This window comes from Varanus komodoensis, unplaced genomic scaffold, assembly GCF_004798865.1.
Source record: "Varanus komodoensis strain SLA01 unplaced genomic scaffold, ASM479886v1 scaffold21, whole genome shotgun sequence".
Classification (NCBI taxonomy): domain Eukaryota; kingdom Metazoa; phylum Chordata; class Lepidosauria; order Squamata; family Varanidae; genus Varanus; species Varanus komodoensis.
Genome location: NW_025335589.1, coordinates 14,513,847 through 14,537,089, shown reverse-complemented (window position 1 = coordinate 14,537,089; position 23,243 = coordinate 14,513,847). Strand labels below are relative to the sequence as shown.

General features: G+C 37.1%; 1 protein-coding gene across 2 annotated transcripts in view; it reads left to right on the top strand.

Moving 5' to 3' along the window:
- SPOCK3 (SPARC (osteonectin), cwcv and kazal like domains proteoglycan 3) overlaps positions 1–23,243 on the top strand; it is a 139,703-nt gene that overhangs the window by 76,929 nt on the left and 39,531 nt on the right. For both annotated transcript variants that reach the window (XM_044430801.1, XM_044430802.1), the window contains 2 exons: positions 12,759–12,885; positions 20,219–20,333. In XM_044430801.1, coding sequence (XP_044286736.1) covers positions 12,759–12,885; positions 20,219–20,333 — 242 coding nt within the window. The remainder of the gene's footprint in view (positions 1–12,758; positions 12,886–20,218; positions 20,334–23,243) is intronic.

Below are 23,243 nucleotides of genomic sequence, written 5' to 3'. Positions count from 1 at the left end.
CAACACAATACACCAAACCTACTGAGGATAATGATGACATTTGGTGGCCTATGTGGGGTGCTGGCTTATATTCTTTACCGTAACTTGTGATCCTGCCCATTGTTTTGCCTATGACAATAGTGTCCTGTGTCACAATTGTTAATTGTTTGATGAAGTAAGACTCACATGTAGAATGATAAGCAGGCTACCACAGTGTTTAGAAACCCTTTAGCAGTTTAGCCAAAGTAGGAATATCTTGATCTTCACTTTAAGCTGCCATGTAAAGTGCAGCATATAATAATGCAACTGTTGCTATAGGTGGAATGTCTGTAGGTGTATCATGCCATTTCATGAGGAATTGAAGGAACAGTTGGTTACTAATGAGAGGATAAACTGCTGAATGATAGCCCCACTCTCTTCTTTCTATTCAGAAATCCTGTCTTGTTATTGTGCCACTAGTCTCTGACCTAAACACATGGAATTTGGCACAGCTTCACTCACCTCATGTGCTTCATGTATGAGCATTCTTCTTAACCCTCCCATGCTCTAGTTTAACATGTGATAGTCAGTGGGCTGCTGTTTTAAGACTGGTTCATGTTAACAGAACAAAACTCAGCTTACTACTAAAGTAATAAATATTTTAAAACACTTGTAAAATGGATTGTGCAATGATACCCTGCTTTAAAATAAAGGAAAAACAAGATTGGGTTTCCTTTTCTTCTCATTTATGGTTATATGATAACAGTTCTCATTTTTAATTATGGCCCTTTCTCCCTCCCTCCCCCCTCTTTTTAAAGACATGTTTCAGACAGATTGCACAGAAGTTGGAAACAAGGCTATTTAGAATGTCATCATTTTGCATTATAACACTGCTGTCTGAAGAAGCCCAGCTGGTGCAGTTGAGACCCTTCTTGGAAATTTTTAGTTTGATTCATTATTGTGATGTATTCTTGTGTACAGAAACATTTAATCATTTTTACGCTCCAAGCTCTATTGAATCTAGTGAAAGCTTTCTGTTTCACTGCATAATTTGCATTGCCAGTCTGCCAGCTTGGAAGAGTTTCAAGCTTGTTGTATTATCTATGTTTGTTTGCACAGGAAGTGATGCTGCACGTAGGCTGAATTTACAGTAATTCTTTTGTAATGGGCTAATGAGCAAGACTACTTTATTCACAATGGTAACATTATATAGCTTTGATTAGTCCAATTACTGTAGAACTGTGCAACTGTGATGATTCTTATACTACCCCATGAAGAACTCTTCTCCCCCAACAAAAATTCCTGTAGGGACAGGCTCCACAGTACTTTAGATTTGTTTGACAAAAAAAGTAGTTGGAAGTGAGAGACCAGAATATCTGTTAATATATTGGAGATTTTATGCATACTTTAATGCAACCATATCACAATTAAGGGATTTTATAGCTAGTTATTAAGCTACTAAGAGCAAAACAAACTTGAGCCCCTTCAGCTCCCAAACACTCTGTGCCCCTTGGAAAAAATTAGTCAGGGATCCCAGACACTAGTTCAGAATGGCCACTGTCTCACCTAAATTTGACGAAAACTAGAGGTAGAGCTGAATGTCATCAGCATATTGATGGTACTTCAGCCCAAACCTCTGAATAACCCAAACCTCTATTAAATAACCTTTAATATCTTCATGTAGATATTAATAAGCATGGGGGATAGAACAGAGCCCCGAAGTACCCCATGGCATAACTGCTATGGCACAGAACAATAATCTTCCAGCATCACCTTTTGGAAGCTAGATTGCCTAAGTGGCAACATTTGCCCCATTGGATTGTCAGTGTCAAGTGATCTGGCTTTTTGCTTCAACAAAGTCCTACACTTGTTTGCAAAAGGCAGCATTTTGACCCTCGGCCTTGGTAAGATGGAGTCAGTTAAAGAGTCTTCAGAAGCTGTGGGATGAGATGCTGAGTCAGATTAAGAGATCGGGCCAGATTGGCAGCTATGAAAATGCCATGGCTAATGAAACCATACAGCCATCAGACAATTACAAATTCTTTGAAAATGTTTAGTGAACAAACTTGATATGGAGGGGGTAGACCTGATGGCATTAATCCAAGGATATGATGCCAGGTAAAGAGGGTTGGACTAATTGTGAAGGAGCAGACTCTCCAAGCCATAGGTATGAAACTGGAGGACTGGAGGACTCACCTTGAAAATATGGTTTTCTCTTTTTAGTTTTGTAAAGGTGGAAAAAGTCATTCAGTTTGAAATCAAGTTCTTATCATTAAGCTGTATTTTCCTAAAGACAGGTGTTCTAACTTTGCTTGTTTCTTTTGTTATTGACTTCTGCAGGCTTATTCTTTTGTAGCACACAGCCAGCTTAACCAGTCAGCTTTAACATAATAAAGCTTTTTAGTCAGGAAGCCTTTGTCCTTGTCAGCTTGTAAGGTGGGGGGAAACAACCCCCCTGACAGAATGGTTAGGATCACATTGCCAAAGCGAAAATACGGCCCGCCTTCTTTTAGTTCACCCACTTCCTTGGCTCCCCTCCCCCAATTTTCTGGTCTTCTAACATACTGCTGGTTCCTTCCTTTCTTATTTTCCCAGGTCTGTCACAGTTGTGCACTGTGACAGAACTGGGAAATTAGCCAGTTGGCAGTCTTTTTTGTCAATGTTCTTTAAATTTCTCATTCTATTCTGCAGCTTGCATTTACAGACAAATACCAAGAAAATTGATCAAGAAATACTGGATGCATCAGAAAGCTATAGGAACAAACTTGCAGCAACACCACCACCTCAAGTGTGCATTTTTGAGTCTTGGGTTGGGGAAGACGCAGTAAACAAATTACATTTCCTCCAAAGTAACATTTTGTCATTGGTGGATGTGCAGCAGTCACTAGAAGATAATGAAAACAAAACATCACAGGAATTTTGCTGCTCTTATGAAGGAACAACTCTAACCTACTAACCTAATTCAGCAACCCATGATAAAATCAATTTTCTAGATCTGGATAACACAACCCGTTGTGGGGGTCTGGGGCATGGATGGCGGGGGACAAGACCAGAGGCACAGACCTCCCAAGGCAATACTGAGTGCAAAGTCCAGTGGGGGTTTCCATTGGCAAATTCCAAGTCATAGTCACAGAACAGGAAGGGGTGAAGAACCAGAAGTACATATCAGGGCAGGACAAGTCAGGGGCTGAGAACCAGGAATACAAACAGAGTGCAGGTACCTTAAGAAAGGAAAACTGGACAGGATGCATGGCAAGGTAAAATAGATCACTAGGATCAGGCAAGATACAGGAGCTGGACCTCAGCTAGTAGGAAAAGCAGTATTGCTAAAGCAACACAGTAAGGCTCAGGCAGGATGTAGCCACTACAACAAACAAACTTGTACTGCTGAGACCACTCCTGGAGGAAAGAGCCTGCTCTTATATAGCTCATCCCACCGGACTCCAGGTGGTGCTCATCAGGAGACTGAAAGCTCTAGCAGGAACTAAGCAGGTTCTGATTATCAGGGGAAGCCTTATATCCTGACAGTGGTCAAATTTAACCTTCTCTGTATGGCTTGATGCTGAATAGTAAGCCACCTGGAACTAAATGCTCTTGTGTTCGGACAGACAACCTATCACGGCTAGCAGTCCTTGTCATGTCATTTGAATCCAGTCATTGACAAAAGCCTTTGAAGTATTTTATTTAAACATTTTATACCATTTTGCAATCTAAATGACACCCCCCCCCATTTAGTACAATCCATTAAAAAGCAGTATGAGCTATAACAGTAAAGCAAGATTTATTTATGTTACTCTGTTGCTACTTTGGATTCAGAAGAGGAATTTTCCTGACTCTGATAGACTGCACAATGGAAATGGACATTGTCTTTGATATGACCTCTTGGTCTTGACCTGAAAGGTTTCCTGGATGGCATCAATAAAATGCAAGAAAACTGTGTGAAGCAGTGAGAAATGAAGACTTTTATGGTGTGAGCTTTTGAAAAAGTCATGTTCTGAAGTCTTTTCTAGATAAAACAGTTATAGTATAATCAACAGTATGGTTATTTTATCATTTCTGCTGTTATAGAGGTGATACAACTTGTATTTTATGAGCAGAAATAAGGTCATTCTTGGATATCATCACCAAGGATATGGAATATATTCCTTGCTGCCACTGAAAGTTCACTTTTTCCCAATCAGAATATTATTGACCTTTAAGAAGAAGAAAGTTTAGCATATCCCTAAGTTCTGTTTTCTTGAATTTTTGTCCCCTGGACAATTTTCATAATTCATATTTAATGCTAAACTGTGGTAAGTTTTGTTGAAATCTGTCGACTGATTCTGCCTGAACACATCCCCATAAACAATTCACAGTTTGTTCACCAGCCACAAACCACAAAAAGAAGCCATGGTTTGTTAGTGCATGATGGCCCTGTTCACATGTTACAACAAGCCAAGGATCTCCTGTCACTCAGTCACTCCCACTGCAAGCTGGAGCAGCTAAACATTGCATGAGTTTCTGTGTCTTATTCCTGGCTTTTTTGCACTTCTACTCTACCTAGAAATGTTCAACAAGAGTGACCTGAAATCAAAATTACTCTAAAGAAAGACAAAATGGTTGGGGGACAGAAAAACTAAAATAGGGAGGACATGCTATAATTTGCTTGTGTCAGGACATTTTGTGGTTAAAATCACAAACCACAGCTTAATATAACAAACCATGGAGTAGCGTGATATATAAATGCAGCTATTATGTAAGATTTGAATTTGGTATCACTTTAAAGTGTAAAAATCATCACTTTTAAAAATATCTGTACCAATTAGGGTGTATTAGACCATCTGTGCACCAAATTTTAGCTTTCTACAGTTGGTGTCATGCCCTAACAAAATTGAAACTTCATGATTTAGTCCAGTGCAAGCAAGCATCTTTATATATTCAAGTTTGTTATTCAAAATACAGAATGTAATAGACGTTCATGTTTACTAGTCCCTGCTTTTTGGGAATAATTATAGATTTGCTCATAGTACAATGTAATCTAAGTTAGTTGGGTGAAAGTTATGAAAGATAAGGGATAGCCCTCAAAACTGGATTGAATGCAAGTGACTTATGCTGCTTAAACTAAGCAGGTCAGGCCCTGTAATATCTCTGGCTGGAAATCTGTCTTGGAACCAATTGATGCTAATTAGACATATAAATATAACAATTTACACAAGGAAGAACTTTCTAAGTGTCAGAGCAATATGACAGTGGAACCAGTTGCCAAGAGAGGTTGAGGGCTCTTCCATACTAGAGACATTTAGGAAGAAGCTTGACAGTTATCTGAGTGGACTGGTGTAATTGGCATCCTGCACCAGCAGGTGGTTGGACCTGATGGCCTTCTTGCCCCTTCCAACCCTACTATTCTATGATTCAATTAGGTATCTCTAATAATTTTGCTGTGGTGAAGGGAACAGAGTGGTGTATCCTGCATCCATTCTCAACACTGTTCACAAGTCTACATACATGCACACAAAACTCATTAGTGCATATACTTATGAACATACATGCAGGGTGATAGGGATAGGGAAGGAAAGGAATTGTACCTTCCTTTGCCTTCTGTCTTCATTCAACCAACACATTCTTTTGCAGGATACCCTCCACTCTAACTTGTACTTCAATTCTATTTCTGTCTCTATCTGTGACTTCTGATTGCTGTTCCTCCATCAATGGGTGGTATTGCCACATCATGAACAGGGTATTTTGGAAATATTTCATTCATATTTCATTCACTATAAGTCAAAAATAACTTCATAGGACGTAACAGCTACAACAGCAAAGTTTCTTCATGATGTTTTCAGGAGTTCCATTGGCATGTCAGCCAGTTAGTTCATTCTACATGATTCCCAGCTCAGGCAGAATTACTGGTACCAGTCTCCTGATATTATGCTTTTATGAAGCTAATGATTAGGTGACCTACCACTATTCTTGAGCTTGACAAGCTGTAAGTGCTTTGATTGGACCAAAAGAAGTCCAAGAGGAGTTCACTGCTTCCTCCAACTCACTTCTTCCATTTATTGCCTTATCCTTTTGTTCTCATGCATTTCTTACACAATTCCCCTGGTAATGGAGGAATTAATTTTTTGTGAAGACTGTTCTCTATCATTGCCCCTAACTCAATCACTTCTGTTACTGCTAGGGAATGCATAACCTTTGGTAGCTATGTCTTAAATCCTACATATAGCTATGATTTATCAGAAGGAGGCTGTGACCTTCTGTATTGAGAGTATAGAATTAATGTTTGTGTTTGTGTACATATATATATTATTTTCCTTTGGGTGGGTGAGAAATTGGCGTACAGAGCTCAATTATGCCTCAGTAGTCAAGCAGACTACTTACTAGTCAAGCATCTCCTCAACAGTGCTGTTCTATGTGAAAATCTAGAGCTCTGCAGCTTGTGAAAGCGAGCAAGATAGCTTTAATTTACTTGAAAATTTACTGGCAGGGTTAGGATGGTTCTTCCTTGTTCCAAAATATACAGGCATTTATTTTCTCTCCCAGATTTCTGGGCAGGCTAGTAGAGAGCAATATTTCTAATTGTGAAAAGCAACTGTCAAGCTTTAATTCTTAAGACCTGTCTTAACCCAAATGATCTCCAGTTCTGGATTGAGTTTTCTTCCCTCTGAATCCAGTGAAGAAGGCCTAGCAAAGAAAATTGTGGGAAATAGGGGTTTCAGGTGCAGCTTCAGAAGGTGTTAGAAGATTTAAGTTCAGTGCTAAAATTCAGTGTTGTTCTGGAGTTCACAGAGATGATAGTGGCATCTTCCAAAGATCACTACATCACTTTATCAGCAGGGGCCAACATAAGACACATTAGGCCTGTGTCTTATGTAGGCTTCAGCACAACTTTTAATACTAAATGATAAGGAATATAAGCACAATGGATTTTCAAGCTGTAGGGATAAATATAGCATAGCTATACTATGGAACTAAAGCTCTCAGAAAATCTTGGTGTTTAGAAAATATTCAGTCAACAAATAATTATTTCTAGATGCTAAAATTAGCAGCTCTGAAACTTATTTTCTGTGAGTTCCTGCAATTACATTTTTGCTAGTAAGCCAATACAATAGTTGCTTCTTATACCTGGTATTGCCACTGATTACATTTGTGCAGAGCTTCATGTGGAGTGTGAAGGGATAGGGAATGTGGTTGGAACGTGGGTGGAAATAAAAAATGGCGTCCATCCCTCAAAAAGGCCTAAGATTTTGTCTTTTCAGCTTACAAAAATACAATTAAGAGGGATGGGGAGTTGTGATAGAATTATATGTGATATAGGGGAAGTGGATAGAAATCTGGTTTTCTCTCTTTCCATAATATAAAACTCAGGGTCATCCTATGAATTTCATAGGTTGTAGATTCAAGCCAGGCAAAACATACCACATATTCAAGTAACACATGATTACTAGATGGAATTCTCTGACATATGGCCACCTGTGGGGCTTTAAAATGCATTAGACAAGTTCATAGGAAAAGAAGTCTCTCAACTGTTACTAGCCAGGATAACTAAATCGAATATCCATGTTACTTCAAATTAGTAAGTGAGTCTCAATACTCCTCCCTCCCCAGTTAACTCACATTTTGTTGGCCACTGTTGGATGCATGATGCTAGACTAGATGGACCTTTGGTCTGATCCAACAAAGCTCTTCTGTATTACGTCTGTCCAGTGCATGAAGGTGTACCTTTTGGAACAGCAATATATCTGTCCTTATGCCCTCAGAGCACTTCCTTGTACATTCTTTGTGACTTATTCATACCCTTCTCCATGATGGTTTGTTGTAATTGTATACCCAACACCCTACTTACAGTAGCAAAGTTCTAATAATGTGTTCCAGTTTTTCATTCCATTGCTCGGGGCTATGTATATATTGTACCTTCACTTTCTTTGTTAGTACATCCTGTTTTCTACTGAAAAAATATAGTCAGCTTTAGGGATAGTGTTTTTAGATACAATTTGATAGACTCCTCTTCTCCATTTCTCTAACCTATAGAATGTAATTTGAGCTCTTTTTTAGTAAGGAAAATCAATTTAGGCAGTTGCAGTGCAAAGAGACATTTTGCAGAGAGAGACACAGAAATCCCATGAGTGGTGAGACATGAGTTAGAGCTGGCAGGACTTATATAAACAGACACCATTGATAAATTTCTTATGTGTGTTATTTGGAACATGTGCAGAGAAAGGAAATAATTTATAAATGCAAGAATAAATGTGTTTGGAAATTGTGTCCTCTGCATACACACTTATTTTTATTTTGTGAATCACACACAGTTCATTTTCAAACTTTATTTCATTTGACATTTTGTACTACAGCTCATCTTTGTATAGCTGATTTGTGATATGGTAAAATACCTTGAATATTCTTGTAGCCAGGATAGGACTCACTTGTATAAATAACCCAGATTTGTATATAATTGTCTCATTTTCTTCCTGTTAAAGTTAAACACTTCACACAGCTGTGAAATAAATTGAATACTATTATTACAAGCATTTGGATCCTAGGAATTTGTTTGATTACTAGAATTGAATGGCACTCACAATCTTTTCACTAACAGAAAACCCCCATCCCTGTTTACCTCAGGCTTTCTTCATTTGGGCTTGGTCACTTTTTGTTGCACGCGCTCTCTCTCTTTCTGTGCGTGCGTGCGTGCACACAGTCAAAAATCCTTTCCAATCACCAAGTCCTATCAGAAGATTCAGATCTACTTTCTGCTCACTTCTGCTCAATACCATGGTACCTAGAGGGAGCAGCTGACATCACAACCTCAGAGGCTCAAGCAAAGAAGGAAGTAGCAGATTTATGGTTCGGGCAAAGTCCTAATACTTACTGAAAGCTCTTTGGTGTCCTCTACTGTTGGGAATTCTAAAGTTCTCTATCTTGACAATAACGCTTACTTGGACAGAAAAACAAACATACATTTATAGTGGCCTACTACTGCTCCTTAATCAAAAAGTGATGCATAAAAATTAGAAGACCCAGTCTTTTCATAATACGGAGATAAACATATACTAGTTCATGCAGATGTAGTTGTTAAAGGGACAGCTACAGACAATGATGATTCAACTCCTTGCCAGTTCAGGTCTGTTGTGCAATAATGGAAAGGTGTGAGTGTATGCTTATAAACAATCATTTGTATACTGCCCAATAGCCAAAGCACAAAAACTTACAACTCAAAACCACAGCATAACAAAATATAATATAGTGTCTTTAACCTTTTTTTAATAAAGCAACTAAAACCAGTTACAATTATAGTTAAAATAAAAGCTTTTAAAGTTGCAAATATAAAAGCTGAATTCAAGCTTATTCCATGACTTTCAATAAAATTGATCAAATTGATTGTCTGAGCTATACTAAATGTGTCCAAGGAATATTTTTTATATATGTATTTATTATATTTATATTCCACCTTTTTTCCCCTCTTGTGGGGATTTCAAGATGACATATGCAGTTATCTTCCACTCCACACTGTGAGATATGTTAGGTTGTGAGTCAGTGACTAGTCCAAAGTCACCCATTAGCTTTGTCACTAAATGGGGAGTAGAACTCATATCTCCTAAATCCCAACCCAACACTCTACCCACTATGCCACAGTGGCTTTCAGGCTATTTGCATGTAAGCCTAGTTGTAATTTACTTTAATTTCAGAAAGCACTTCATTATATCTCCAGTCCAATGTCCTTACATCATTCAAATCTTTTGTACTTTTTTGCAAGGAAAAGAAAATCATTGCTTCCTATAATTAACCTTTAAAATATCCTTTTCAATGTTCATAGTCCTTAAACTGTCTTTTGTGTTATGGAGGTTTTAACTTCCTAGATGATATTTTACAATTACATTTTCAGCATCACATGTCTTATCTCCCTTGTGTGCTCTTGACTTTGTGTCTTCTTGACTTTTGTCTCCTTTCATGATACCCCATCTGCCAAGAACAACTTTCCATTTGATGCTTGATTTATATTGTACTCTGTTATATATGCTATGGCTCTAGAAATAGAATTTCCATTTAGGAATGTCTCCATAGAGTCCAGTGCTATGCGGAATTACAGAAGGGAACACTGTTACTTAATGATTTAGTTAGGTTGTTACCAAGAGCTGTGAGAATGCTGTGTAGGTGTTGTTTCCACTTCACACATGCTTACTCCTGGAAATGTTTTATCTTCCAAGGTCAAAAGTCTCACCTTCCAGAGCTCTGCTGCATCTGGGCAATTTTCCAGGGTCCCCCTCTATGTTTTTTCTCCCCTGGCAGTAGGCATAATAGAGAACAAATCAGTTAATTAAAATTGAATGCATTGTGTGGAATATGGTTAGTGCCATTGCAACTTTCTTTTTCTTTCTGACTTTCTTTTCTCTTTATATTTTTCCACATATTCTCAGTTTGAGAGAGACAGAGAGAGCAAGCAAAGCTACAAGTAAACCAGCACAAATGTTGCTAAACTTTGTTTGATGAACCTCCTTAAACAGTAAAAAGTACTGAGCCTATTCAGTACTTATAGGTGTACAGGTTGGCTTCCAGATGTTTTGGATTTCAACTCCTGTTAGCTCCAGCTAGTATGGTCACAGATCACGAATTCTGGGAGTTTAATCCACAACATCTGGAAGCCACCAGGTTGGGAAAGATTGGCAGGGGAAGAACTTCCTACTTTCATTAGTATTAAAAAGTTTTGCTGGGCAGTGTTGTTGTATTCTTGTATCCACAGTACTGATGAAAAGTAAGTTGTTATACATCTTATTTAATTGTCTTAAACTTCCTCAGGAAAGGGTTGCTGTTTTGCCACTTGTCACAGGGGGAACTATATATATGGTGGCTAAGAACTTTACACTAATTGGCTATAGAAAATCTAAGCAGTATGTGCTATTAACTTAAATTAATGCATTAAATTATTTTCCCTTTTTCAACTATAGCCATGTGATAAGAGAGAAAACAGAAAATTAAAGCTGTTTTTAAAATAATTTTTGGCATGTTCTCTCCCTTTCCTCTTCACATTTTTTTTTCTATTTTTATTCTGGTTCATAGTTACACCTCTGTTTTGGAACCATCGATAGAGCTCTGGCCATTGGATAGCATACAAATATAATAAGTTATAGAATCATGGTTCTTCTGGGCTGGCATATTATGTTAGTTTATGCTTAACAGTTGTTGAAACAGGCACTTTTAAAAATCAGCTTGTTAGATGAAGAAGCCAAATTATTCTCAAACTTTCCATTAAAGAAAATTCAAACAGCTCTAACACCTAGGCAAAAACTACCACTGTTGATTTAATCCTCCCACTATCAAAAAAGTGGAGGCAGAGGCAGATAAATTTAGACTGACAGAATGAACATGAATGCTACTGTCTTGCTAGGGCTTCAGAAATCAAATTTATCAAAGAATCATGCTTTATATTGGTTGGCTATCATTCTCCATTCAAGCTCTATTAAGAACAGCTCTATAATTTCCCAGAAGCACTAGGGTGACTTTGAACATTACAATAAATGGAAAAATTGTAGCTAAATAATTGACTTGTTCAAGTCAACACTCAAACTTGAGCTCATGTACAGCTTACCTCTAAGTCATTGCTGCTGGATTCCACTGATGTAACATAACAGATCTTCCAAGGATTTCTGAAATGGGAACTTTTCAATTGCTATATCGTTTGACAAGTTGTTTTTCCTAGACTGAGTAATGCATGGTTCAACAAAGTTAACTAGTCTGGCTTTATCCAAATACAGGCTGAAAAACCTAGGTCATTAATAACCAATATGTGCATAAATCTTGTGACCATACATTTCCCTCCCATTGCCTCTTCCCTTGTTGCTGTTTGCTGTGCACATCTGAACATTTTTTGGCTTGATTAACCAAATTTTCCTATTGTATCCAAACTAGGAAACTCTGGATAGGAAGACTGAAACAAACTGGGAACTTAAATTGTAGTCTGAAGTTATTTAAACATTCCTGTCTTATTTTGAGCTCATAAACCATTGTTTCTCCCCTCCAGTGCAAAGAGAAATAATGGTTCTTTAAGCCAAGAAGCAAGGAGAAAAAAGCCAATGCAGTGATGCAGTGTTTAGGTGCTATGCCTGTGCATATGTCTGCTTATTAGACTGAATTATGTATATTAAAAGCAGGCCACTACTTGAATTATGGTGCCTGCATTTCTTTCTACTAACTCTTGGTTTGAGATGAAGATTAGTTTGGTGAATCAAAACAAACAGGCAAGTGGATGCAGTTGTCTTTAAGGATAGTTCCCCTCACTCACTGCTATGCAGAATATTGACCCATTTGCTACTTTTGAGTTTTCGTTCATTATGCTTCTTGATTGACAAGAGACAGTGAAATATTTAAGCACCATATATATTGTCAGGGGAAGCAAACCTCCATCAGATTATTTAAAAGTATACTTAAGTCTCATGTGATGCTCCCCTTTCCATTTGTTTTTGATTAGTCTTATCTCCAAGCAGGAGATGAAGGTAGCCACTGTTAGATAAGGATTCCTCCATTCCCCTCTTCCTGAGAATGTACCAGTAAGTCTGTGAATTACTAGCATTCACTAGTGTTCTCTTGGGTGTGGGACAGGGTTTAGAGCTCTCTTTGCCATTTCAGTGTTGATATCAAGTCCTTGGAAACCTTCAATCCCTTCTGATTTTCCAAGGAGTTGTAAACCTTTCTCCTTTTGTTGAGAAGACAGTGTTATGTTCTTTGGATGGTTCATTTGCTCACACAATTGTCAATTCTGTTCAATTTTTTACACATCCCTGAACCTCATTATTATGATTATTGACTATTTAATGTGTTTTGCTTCCTTTTAGTATGAAAGAGGCTGGTCTACGTCATAAACAATGGAAAGTTGGTCCTGTTTCATCAAAATGCAAGCAGTGTCCAGTAGTTTATACCAATCCTGTCTGTGGATCTGATGGCCACACATACTCCTCTCAGGTAGGGATAATTAATGGAGTTTATTAGACATTTCTAGACATTATATAGCATTCTACTGCCTTAACATTGTTGTTTATCCTATTTACACCAATGTATTAGCTTTTGCACATTCTGTAACATATGTGCAATCCAACCTAATTTAAAAATAGATATCCACATGACAAATTACAACATGAGTCAATTTCATTAAGCAAGTTTACTTATTAGCATTGGGTTTGCTTCATATTTTCAGAAGACAGCAAACCCATTGTTAAATAATAAAATTGTGGTTTTTCACTGAAATGCAGGCATCAAAAGTTTATGTCACTTTTTACATACTGAAAAAATATACTAAAGGTATACCATTTACTTAATTTGCTTGATTTTACAAAGAGCTTATTTGAATACATAGATGTACAGTTTTATAGAAAACCTATGCTTTCTATAGACAACTCTTTTACCAGATACCTTAAATCTTAAGTTTTAAAGAGTGACCAAAATTACTTTGAAAGGATTATGTGCATGTCATTGTCAAGAATTACTTGCAACAAGTAAATGACAAAAACAAAACATTTCTTTCATGATGCAATTATATATGCTTAGCTTCATTTACAGACCTATAGGGGCTTTTCAAAACATGGTAATTTGTTGTTGGGTTCCTGTATGAAACCAGGATGTAAAGAATTAAGTGCCACATTTTCTCTCTTCTGTTTGTAAGTGTGTGAGTTAATGCTAAGTCCCTTTGTCTAGATTTCTGAAGGCAAACCCAATGCTCCTTTAATCATGCATAGATGAGCTTATGTGTGTTTAATTCCTTTTCTGTTTCATTGATTCCAATGAAGGCTTTAAACAAACAAACAAACAAACTTGTTTCCCCATGAGGTATGTGTGTGAAATTCTCTAACTGATATGAACTAGATATGTGGGTCTATTGCACCTTCCGCCAGAACCATTGGCAATCCTTTCTCCAAAATGGAGAGGGCTGACATTGATGTTCCAGTAACATTACCAGAAGCACAGTCCAGACTTCTTGTTTTGCTTCTAACTGTATTCAATAATAAAACTAAGGAGTGACTTCACAAAATGGAATTCTGGGAACTGCATGAAAGACCACAAGCCTTTGTAGTTTCTAAGAACTTTCTCATTCACCTTAATCAGTGCAAAGAAGGAGGGGGAGAAAAACAAGCAACTAAGAACAGTAGCAAACTCTTTAACTAGTCCACTGTCAGCCTGCCCTGGGTATCTCTAGCACATCTGGAGGGCAACAGCAAGTTGGAAGAAAGCTGCTTTTAGTCATTTAATGATAATGAAAGATAGTAATTTGCATTCTCAAGCTCACTCCCAAGCTTCTTGATTGTTTGACTGTCCTAGTGAAGATGTATGCCTTTGGAAGTCATTCGAACTGGATAATGTTGATTTATAAAAATCAAGGTTATTTTGAGGGGTAATCGGTCTTGAAGTTGACATAAAAGATAAATATTTTGTTCACTCCAGGCAAAGCTCATTTTAATTATATTTGTCAAGCTTCAGTAAGGACATGTTATTGCTGTATCACAGAGCTACTTTCTATCACTTGCAGTTTATTTGCCAATGACTTCTGTAAATTTACAGTGCACTTTTTGAACACATATCAATAAACTGCATCCATTGTGTAGAAATGAGCACTGTAACAATATAAATGTCCCAATAGAGACGTTGGGATTTCCATGTCATGCTCTCATACTCCCGCTAGACCTTCAGAATGTTTGATCAGCATATTGTAGGAATGATAGCCGGGGCACTGTGGTAGTGCAGATGATAAAGATGGATATGTATAATCTGTATTACAACTGGAAGAAAAACCTAGTTCCTGCTCTGAAAATGAATAGCAAATATGTACATTCTGTCTTGTGTTCTTGCTCATCTCATTAATGAGCAAGCATTTCTCAAGTGCTCCAGTGCAGTGCAGATCATGGCACTCCATGTGCGGATCATGGCAATAACTTTCATCTGTTTCATATTTGCTTTTAAGCACCTTTTCACCCCAGTGTTCATGCCACACAGTTCACATGATACATGCAGGATTCTTACCATCCAGTGACACAGTTTTTCCAGAAAACTTTGATTTTTTTTCAGTATGTAAAAGAAATCAAAGAATACCTGATTTAGTATGTTTAGTTGATAAACTTGTAGTGACCACAAATACTGTGTTGATTTGTCATGTATAATTATCTGAAAAGTTTTTTTCTAGTAGCCCAAGGTAATTGAGCTGAGATTAGCCTCCCCCCACACCAAATACACACACACACACACACATACACACACAAACTCCTGTCCTCCTTGAGCAAATGGGCCAGGTTTGTGGATGGCCCCAGTTTATTCAGGATAATGAAAACCAAACTGGACTAAAAAGTTCCAAAATGATCTCTCAAAACTATGTGAATGAACCTTATTTGCCATTTTGTTGTCCTGTCTAAATAAATGTTAACAGATACACATAGGTACAAAATTCCTAACTTTACAAATAGTTTGACAGGGTAGTGAACTGGTAGTAACTAACCTAAGAAGGAATTGTGGAGTCATCAGAGTTAGCTTAATTAAGTCAATTAGGTGCACAACAGCTTCAAAAAAGTAAGAGATTACTTGGAAATGGATTGAACATTAAACTGCAAATATTGTAATGTCTATATGTAGATCTGTTGTGCAGGGGAGGGCTGTGTTCTTATCACATGCTTGTGCACTTTTTAGATGGATTGGTAGGAAACAGAATGCTGGACTATATGTTCCTTTGGTATAGTACTGCAGTATGCTTATGTACATAAATTGTTGATTTTTCTATTTCAAAGAAAAGATAATGCATTAGAGCTTTAGGTATTAGAATTCCAGAACATGTAGGGCAATGCTTTTTTTTTTTTTTTTTTTTGGTATTTTTGGTATTATTTTGTAATACAAATGTCAGAATGACTCCAACAACTCCTGTCATTATACTATATTTTAAAGGGACAATTCACCTTTCTCTCCTTTGGGATGTAAAATGGAATTAATGCAGATAAGTAAGCAAAACTTTCTATGAATGCACAGTTTCATTATTCTGCATCTATGGCATCAATAATCCTTACTCCATCATTTTTACTTTAAATACCAATATTTTCTTAACATGATGCCACATGTAGAAGTATTGCATAAAACATGGCGGCTTTTATCCAATGTATCTAACTCTACATTTTTGGCTGTTGCATTAAAAAAAATCATTGATTTTTTTTCAGGGGTGGGGGTAGGAATTCCACTTTATATATGCAATGTTTCTAGTGGGTTTTAGAATCCTGGTTTACTTTTATGAGAGATTTGTTTGTGTTTGTTGGAATTTAAGAGTACTATTAGCAATGTGTTCATTCAGTACAAGTTTTCTAGTGAAAAAAATCAATTTGCAGTGTAACCTAGAGCAAACCTCCGGAGTACTGGTTTGGTATTCCACCCCCCCACCCCCAGCAATCTGTCTTAAACTCTTCATCGGGTATAAAAGCATACTTTTTCATTATAACTATTCAGTATCCTATTTCAACTCTTAAAAGTCTCTGTGTGGATGTTTTTTTAAGGCACTCAGCATGGATGTGGAAAGTTTAAATGAGGTGTCAGATGTAAAACACAGAACTTAGGAGATTTACTGAAGAACAGGCTTTTCAGTAATTTGGCAAAGGCAATGTGGTAGAGGGAGGCAGGAGTTTTAAAAGGACAAAACTCGTGTTGGGATTAAAGACTGAGGGAGCAAGTACAAACCACAGAAGTGTTTCAGGAGGGAATTCCCAATAGGTAGACCTGTAAAGAATAATGTAAGGAGTCATTTAAGAGAGCAGGCTATTTAGGGGCAACTAAACCCCAATGGATTTTCTAATGGATTTTTCTTATTTTGGAATCTAGCATACTTAATTAAGGCAATTCAATCTGTCTACACACTGCTAGCAAACTAGCAGGCAATAGAGAGCCTTCTTATGCTAAAAATAGAAAAAAAATGACCTGGTCCACAGTTCTAATGAATACGTTTACATGTTATAACTTGGGGACTTGAGCCCAGAAACTTCCTATTTGCAATCGGTACTTACCTATTTGTTTTACTGGACAAGGCTTCAAAGAGCAGGATGCAAAGGTCATCTTCATTAATTTAGCTTATAAATAGTGCTGACTTTCAGTGAAATGCAATTCCTTTCTTCTGCATGTTATGTAAACTAGACTTCCAGTAATTTGCATTGAACATGTATGCAAATGCACATTCACATATGCTCATGTATATGTTCACATTTTTCATGTAGGGAAACAGGCAGTTTCGATGGAGTTTTTTACCAAAATTTTCAAGTGCATGTAGCAGTAACATTGCAAGAATAATGACTTCACACCTGATTTTTTCCCCTGTAATATTCATTTTCCAAATTAAAAATTTTCAGAAATTATTTGCAACAGAAAGAATCGTCATCCTCAGTCTGAGGAACTCAATATTTTGTCAGGTAATGGATGCCTAGTGGACTTATGCATATATCACACCCTAAGTAAACCCCAAATCCTTCTTTACTCAACTTAACATTTTACCTTTATTCCATTTCTTTTTACACAACCTACAACTTTCTTAGAACTTTCAAAATATCTTTATTTATTCAGTTTCTGAAAATAACTGGGTGGGGTGGGTCAGGGGGTTACTCCTGATTACTTTCACACATTTTCTCTGAAATTAATCAACATTAATTATACCTCCAAATTTCAAATGCCAAAAATAATATTCTTCCCTGATATTCTATCCCAAGCTTCAGAACATATGATAAAATTGGTTCAAGAGTTCACTTTTATATCACTCAGCATTCATTCACTTGTATAGCCAGATAACTATAGTAGTCAACCAGACCAGATTGTGCTTGCATTCTCTTTCATCCCTTTATATTAATGTTTCTTAGATTTTAAGGAGCTGGACAGGCACAGGGTTATTTCTGATCCTGGCAAATTATGGAGGGATAAATGCAGAATTTAAATTTACTTTTAAAAGGACAAAGAAAAATTCATATGTGAATTTGGGGCTTTTTTCTGTCCATAGGTGTAAAAATTTAAGTGATAAAACTCTGGAATTTATGTGATAAATTACAGAGTGAAAAAATGTAATGAAAAGCAAAAGAAGAATAAAAGTACATGCATGAATCTTTTCTAAATTTTAACCCAAGTTAAATAATTTGCAAAGCTTTTTTCAAAGCATCATGAAGTAGTGTTCCTGATTAAGTATGTATGTTTTGCATTTTCCCTACAATTAAATACTAATGAGCATGCCCTTTATGTGATATTTTAGTTCACTTATAACTTTATAAATATTTCAGCCTTGGATAATTGAGTAAATTGAACTTGATGAATTAGCAATGCAATCAGTGGGTGTTGTTTAAGAAATGGTATTGCATAAAAAGTCAAATTATACTGTATTCTTTATCATTTCAGGATACTGTTTAAACAAATGATTCATTTAAATAATTGAATGAGGGGGAGGAAAATAACACAAAATTTAGAAATATTTTATAAAATACATTGCACCAAATCTGTATTAGTTGTAAGTTATAATAAAGGTGGGCATTTAAAAAAAAGTTCATTGCGTATTCTTCCTATTTGAGTAAAATAAACGTAGTTCTCAAGTTTAAAGGAATTTTAAACACAAAAATAGTCTCCTTGTCCCTTCTTTTCCTTGTAACATCTTGTGGTTAAGAAATAGGCAGAGTAATCCTAACTATCTTGGACTATCTGAGGAGGGGATGCAAGTATTTCTTTGCCACCGAGGATGTTCCAAATTGTCCACAGAAAACTGAGGGCATAGAAATACCACCAGTCACTTCAATTTTTTTAAATTTTGCATTACAGCCACTGGATCTAAAGTTCCTTCAGTCTCCCAAGAGGCCGTGGGTGAATCTGAAGCTGGAACATTGCATTTTCTTCCACTGAAACCACTAGAGATTTGGGGTTTTTTTTAATGGAAGAGGGCTAAAAGAAATGTGCAGCACAATTGCAACCATATGTGGTATGTTAAGTTGGAATCATGCTGTACCATGAAAGAATTGGCATTTCAGAAAAGTAAACAGCAACAAGACAAGATTAGGGTGTTCCACAAAAATTGACACAGTAGGCATTCAGATGGAACGAGTAATTATATGGTGTATGTAATGAAGTTCTTTATTTCCAGTCCAAAGATTATACAAAATCAAGTACCACCTAAGCCAGAATTTAAGCATATATTCTGTTAATATAGAATATTATTTTACAAGATCATCTCAGGCATAATCTCAGAGCCATAGAGATGCTACCTGGCAAGCCATAGGAAAAGCTAGAGTCCCTGTTGTGAACTTTAAAAAGCCTTTGGAAATTGTCCTGAAGACTCCATCTGCCACTGCCCTTGTATTCAGCACAATTAATTCTACCTGAGCTGCAACTCTGATAGAAGACAGTCTTTCAAGTGGGTGGGGAACACTAGAACTTCTCTGTTCTACAAAGAATCTAAATAGTGTTTCAGGCTCTCTTCTTCATGAGGAGTGAGAATTTAGCCATCTAAATGGTTTGGAGGGCAAGGAAGTGTGAAGACAATTTGAGTCTCTGTGATCCTCTTGACCTCCACTGAAGCTCATAACCATCCAGGTTTGAAAGAATGGCGCCCTAATATCTGTGACTCTTTTCTAATACCTGTGGCAAGAAAGTTGGCTGACTTTTCGGGAGTTAGAATCTGCTATAACCATAGAAATATAAAACTCATAATAACTTCCAGAATATAAGCAAAGCACAGGGAAATAAAATGAGCTCTCATATCAGTATTGTGCTTCTGTTGCACTGCTGCTACATGGATAGACTTTCAAGTTTAAATGTTTAAACAGTCTTTCATGATAGCTGATGACAAGAATTCAGGATAGCTATGGAAAAGATTATAGACTTGGTTAAATCTATGAAGGAGGTAAAAGATTAGGATAAGTTCCTTTAATGCATTCAGTGGGTATTCTGGTGCTTCCTGTATACTATTTTAACTCATTAGGGCTCCAATCAACAGGTGAAGAGTATGAGGTTGAAATTAACCCTCAGAATTATGAGGGTTCATTGCATTTGTTGCCAAGTATGGTGTTTACACATTAAGATAGGATCCATACCTGGGAGGATAGAAACCACTCCTTGACCATATCATCAGGGCCTGAACAGTTCAGGCCATGGTTTAGACTACTGGGTGCATTTTCTTCTTTTGTAGTACTTTATCATCACAAATACAGTGTGACAAATAGCTAACTTCAATCTATTTCAAAATACTTAATGGTCTAGCATTTACATTATTAAAGAGTTTCGCGTTCAAAGATTGACACTTTCTCTTTCTCTATCATAGTGCAAACTAGAATATCAAGCCTGTGTCTCAGGGAAGCAGATTTCAGTGAAGTGTGAAGGACGTTGTCCTTGCCCTTCAGATAAATCCACAAGTGCAGGCAGAAATGACAGGAGAGGTAAGTGCTGACACTTATATTACATCTATCAATGATATGTTCTTCAGTGCTTTATATTTGTACAAACAGAAAATTGTTAGGACTAAAAACCAGTGTTTGTTTGTGAGTGAAAATAGAAACATTTCATTTCAAAGTAGCTGACAAATACAATTTCATTGGCTCATTGTTGTTGAATGGGTTTGTTAAGATTTTGTTGAATATAATGTAATGCTTGATATGTTGTAAATATTTACAGGTTTTTAAGATGAAGGGCCAAACTACAGGTTTTTAAGATGAAGGGCCAAACTAGTTCAGATGAAAGTAATGCATCATTTGGTTTTCTTGTGATACTGTTTTACTACTTAACCTTGGTTTGAAGATGGTAGAAATTATGCTTACAGAAAGAATGTTTAGCCCTTCTCTCCCACATAATTTCCTTGAGAAGAAGAGAAGAAAGAAAAAGCAACAAATGTATGAATCACACCTGTGTTGGAAATGGCTGAGTGCTTGCCTGTTTGTTTCAAAAAGATCAGTATTATGCACGTTTTTATTGTGACTACTTCAAAAAGACAGAGGCCTTTTAAGAGCATTTACAAGGACTGTTTGCAAAACTTTGATGGCTTCGCCTTCCTCCCAGGTTCAGACTGGATTACAAGTACTTGAACAGGGAGGTTGCATTTTTGAGCATCCTCCTTGAATTGGAACCCAGGAGATCCAGGTTTTAGTCCCTGTTTGGCCATGAAGTCCACTGGCTGGTTTTGGCCCAGTCACTATCCCTCAGCCTACCACATAAAGCTGTTGTGAAGTTATAATGGGGAGACGAATAATGTTTTCTGTTCAACTGACATTTGTAACTTTTTTTCACAGTATTTTCTGTGGAAAATTGTAAACCATCATAATTATTAAAGAGACATTTAGCAATACCTTTAGCAATCCTTTATCTAGCCTTTTCTAGCTTTACTTTGCAGAATACCTGAGACATAATAAAGAAACATGGGCAAGAGCCTACAAACTTTGTTATATGTCTGGTGACTTGTCCAACTCTCTTCAGTAAATGTGATGGCTCTAATTACAATACTATTCCTTCTAAGAATGTGTCCAACTTATTTCACAGCCTTGTGCTACATTAACCTTTACAATTAACTGCACTGTACATGTCATTTTTAAAAGAAAGTTTTACTTGTAGATAGCTGATAATTTGTTGAGTAGGAAAAGCATAAAGAAAGCTTGACATGACATGCTCATACAGATAAACAGTGCGTCAAACCAGGTGTCTAGGTACAAGGACTCACAAACAATTTGATGTTGGCTCTTTGATGTGGGCAACCTTGTTTCTAAAGAGGGCTATATTCCCTCTCAGGGGCTGCAATGAGCAGGGTCAAAGCACCTTTGGATGGGACCAGAGCCAGAACTGGGTGGGTCACCACTTTCCTCTTCCTTCTGCCCCCTTTTCTATCCGAAGAGATAATTACAGGAGAGATAAGTAATATTCAGAATATATTAAAGAGATGGGAGTACCATCTTATTTCTCTCTTGCGAAACCTGTATGTGGGTCAAGAAGCAACAGTGAGAAGTGGACATGGGACTACTGATTGGTTCAAAATTAGGCAAGGAGTACAGCAAGTCTGTATATTGTTTTCCTGCCTATTTAACATATATGCAGAGTACATCATGTGAAAGGCCTGGCTAGATGAATCACAAGTCAAAATTATGATTGCTGGGAGAAATATCGACAATACGCAGACAACATGCAAACAATACCACTCTAATGGAAGAAAGTGAAGAGGAAGTAAAGAGCCTCTTGATGCAGGTAAAAGAGGAGAGTGCAAAAGTTGGGACTGAAACTCAACATTAAGAAAACTAAGATCATGGCACCCAGTCCTATCACTTCCTGTCGAAAAATAAGGAGAAGAAATGGAAGTAGTGACAGATTCTATTTTCTTGGGTTCTGAGATCACCGCAGATGGTGACTGCAGCCACAAAAATTAAAAGAAGCTAGCTTCTTGGGAGGAGAGCTATGACAAATCTAGAAAGCAGACTAAAAAGCAGAGACATTACCCTGCAAAAAAAAGTTCATATAGTCAAAGCTATGGTTTTTCCAGTTCTAATGTATGGCTATCAAAGTTGGACCAAAAGGAAAACTGAGTACTGAAGAATTGACGCCTTTGAATTGTGGTGCTGGAGAACACTCCTGAAAGTCCCTTGGACTTTCAGTCAACCTTAAAAGAAATCACCCCTGACTATTCTTTAGAAGGTCAGATACTGAAGATGAAACTTAAATACTTTGGCCATCTAATGAGAAGGAAGGACTCACCGGAAAAGACCCTGATGCTGGAAGAGCAACCAAAGGCAAAAGGAGAAGGGGATAGCAGAGGTTGAGGTGGCTAGATGGTATCACTGGGGCAGTGGGTGTGGGCTTGGGTAAACTCTGAGGGATGGTGGAGGACAGGAAAACCTGGAAGAATGTTGTCTGTGAGGTTATGAAGGGTCACACACAACTTTGTGACTAAACAAAAAAGGTAATATACAGTTAGGTAGATGACTACCAAAGAGATCAGACAGAATTGTGTTTCACTTTAAAAGAGGAGACTCACCAAAATTAAGGGAACTGTTAAGCAGAAACTGAAGAGGGGAACCAAGACAGTAAATTCATTTCAAACTGTTTTGAGATTACTTAAAAATACTGTAGCAGAAGCACAGATAATAGGTATAACCACAAATAAGTACAGGTAGCAGAAAAAACAGGAAATCACTATCATTTTTAACGAGTAGTGTCAAGGAAGTCATTAGGAAGAAAAAAAGCTTCCTTCAAGAAATGGAAGTCTTGCCCAAATGAAAAGAATAGAAAGGACTATAAGGTTATACAAGAGGATGTAAGCAGTACAATCAGAGAAGGAAGGAAACTGTTTGAGGAGCATATCAAGGGCAACA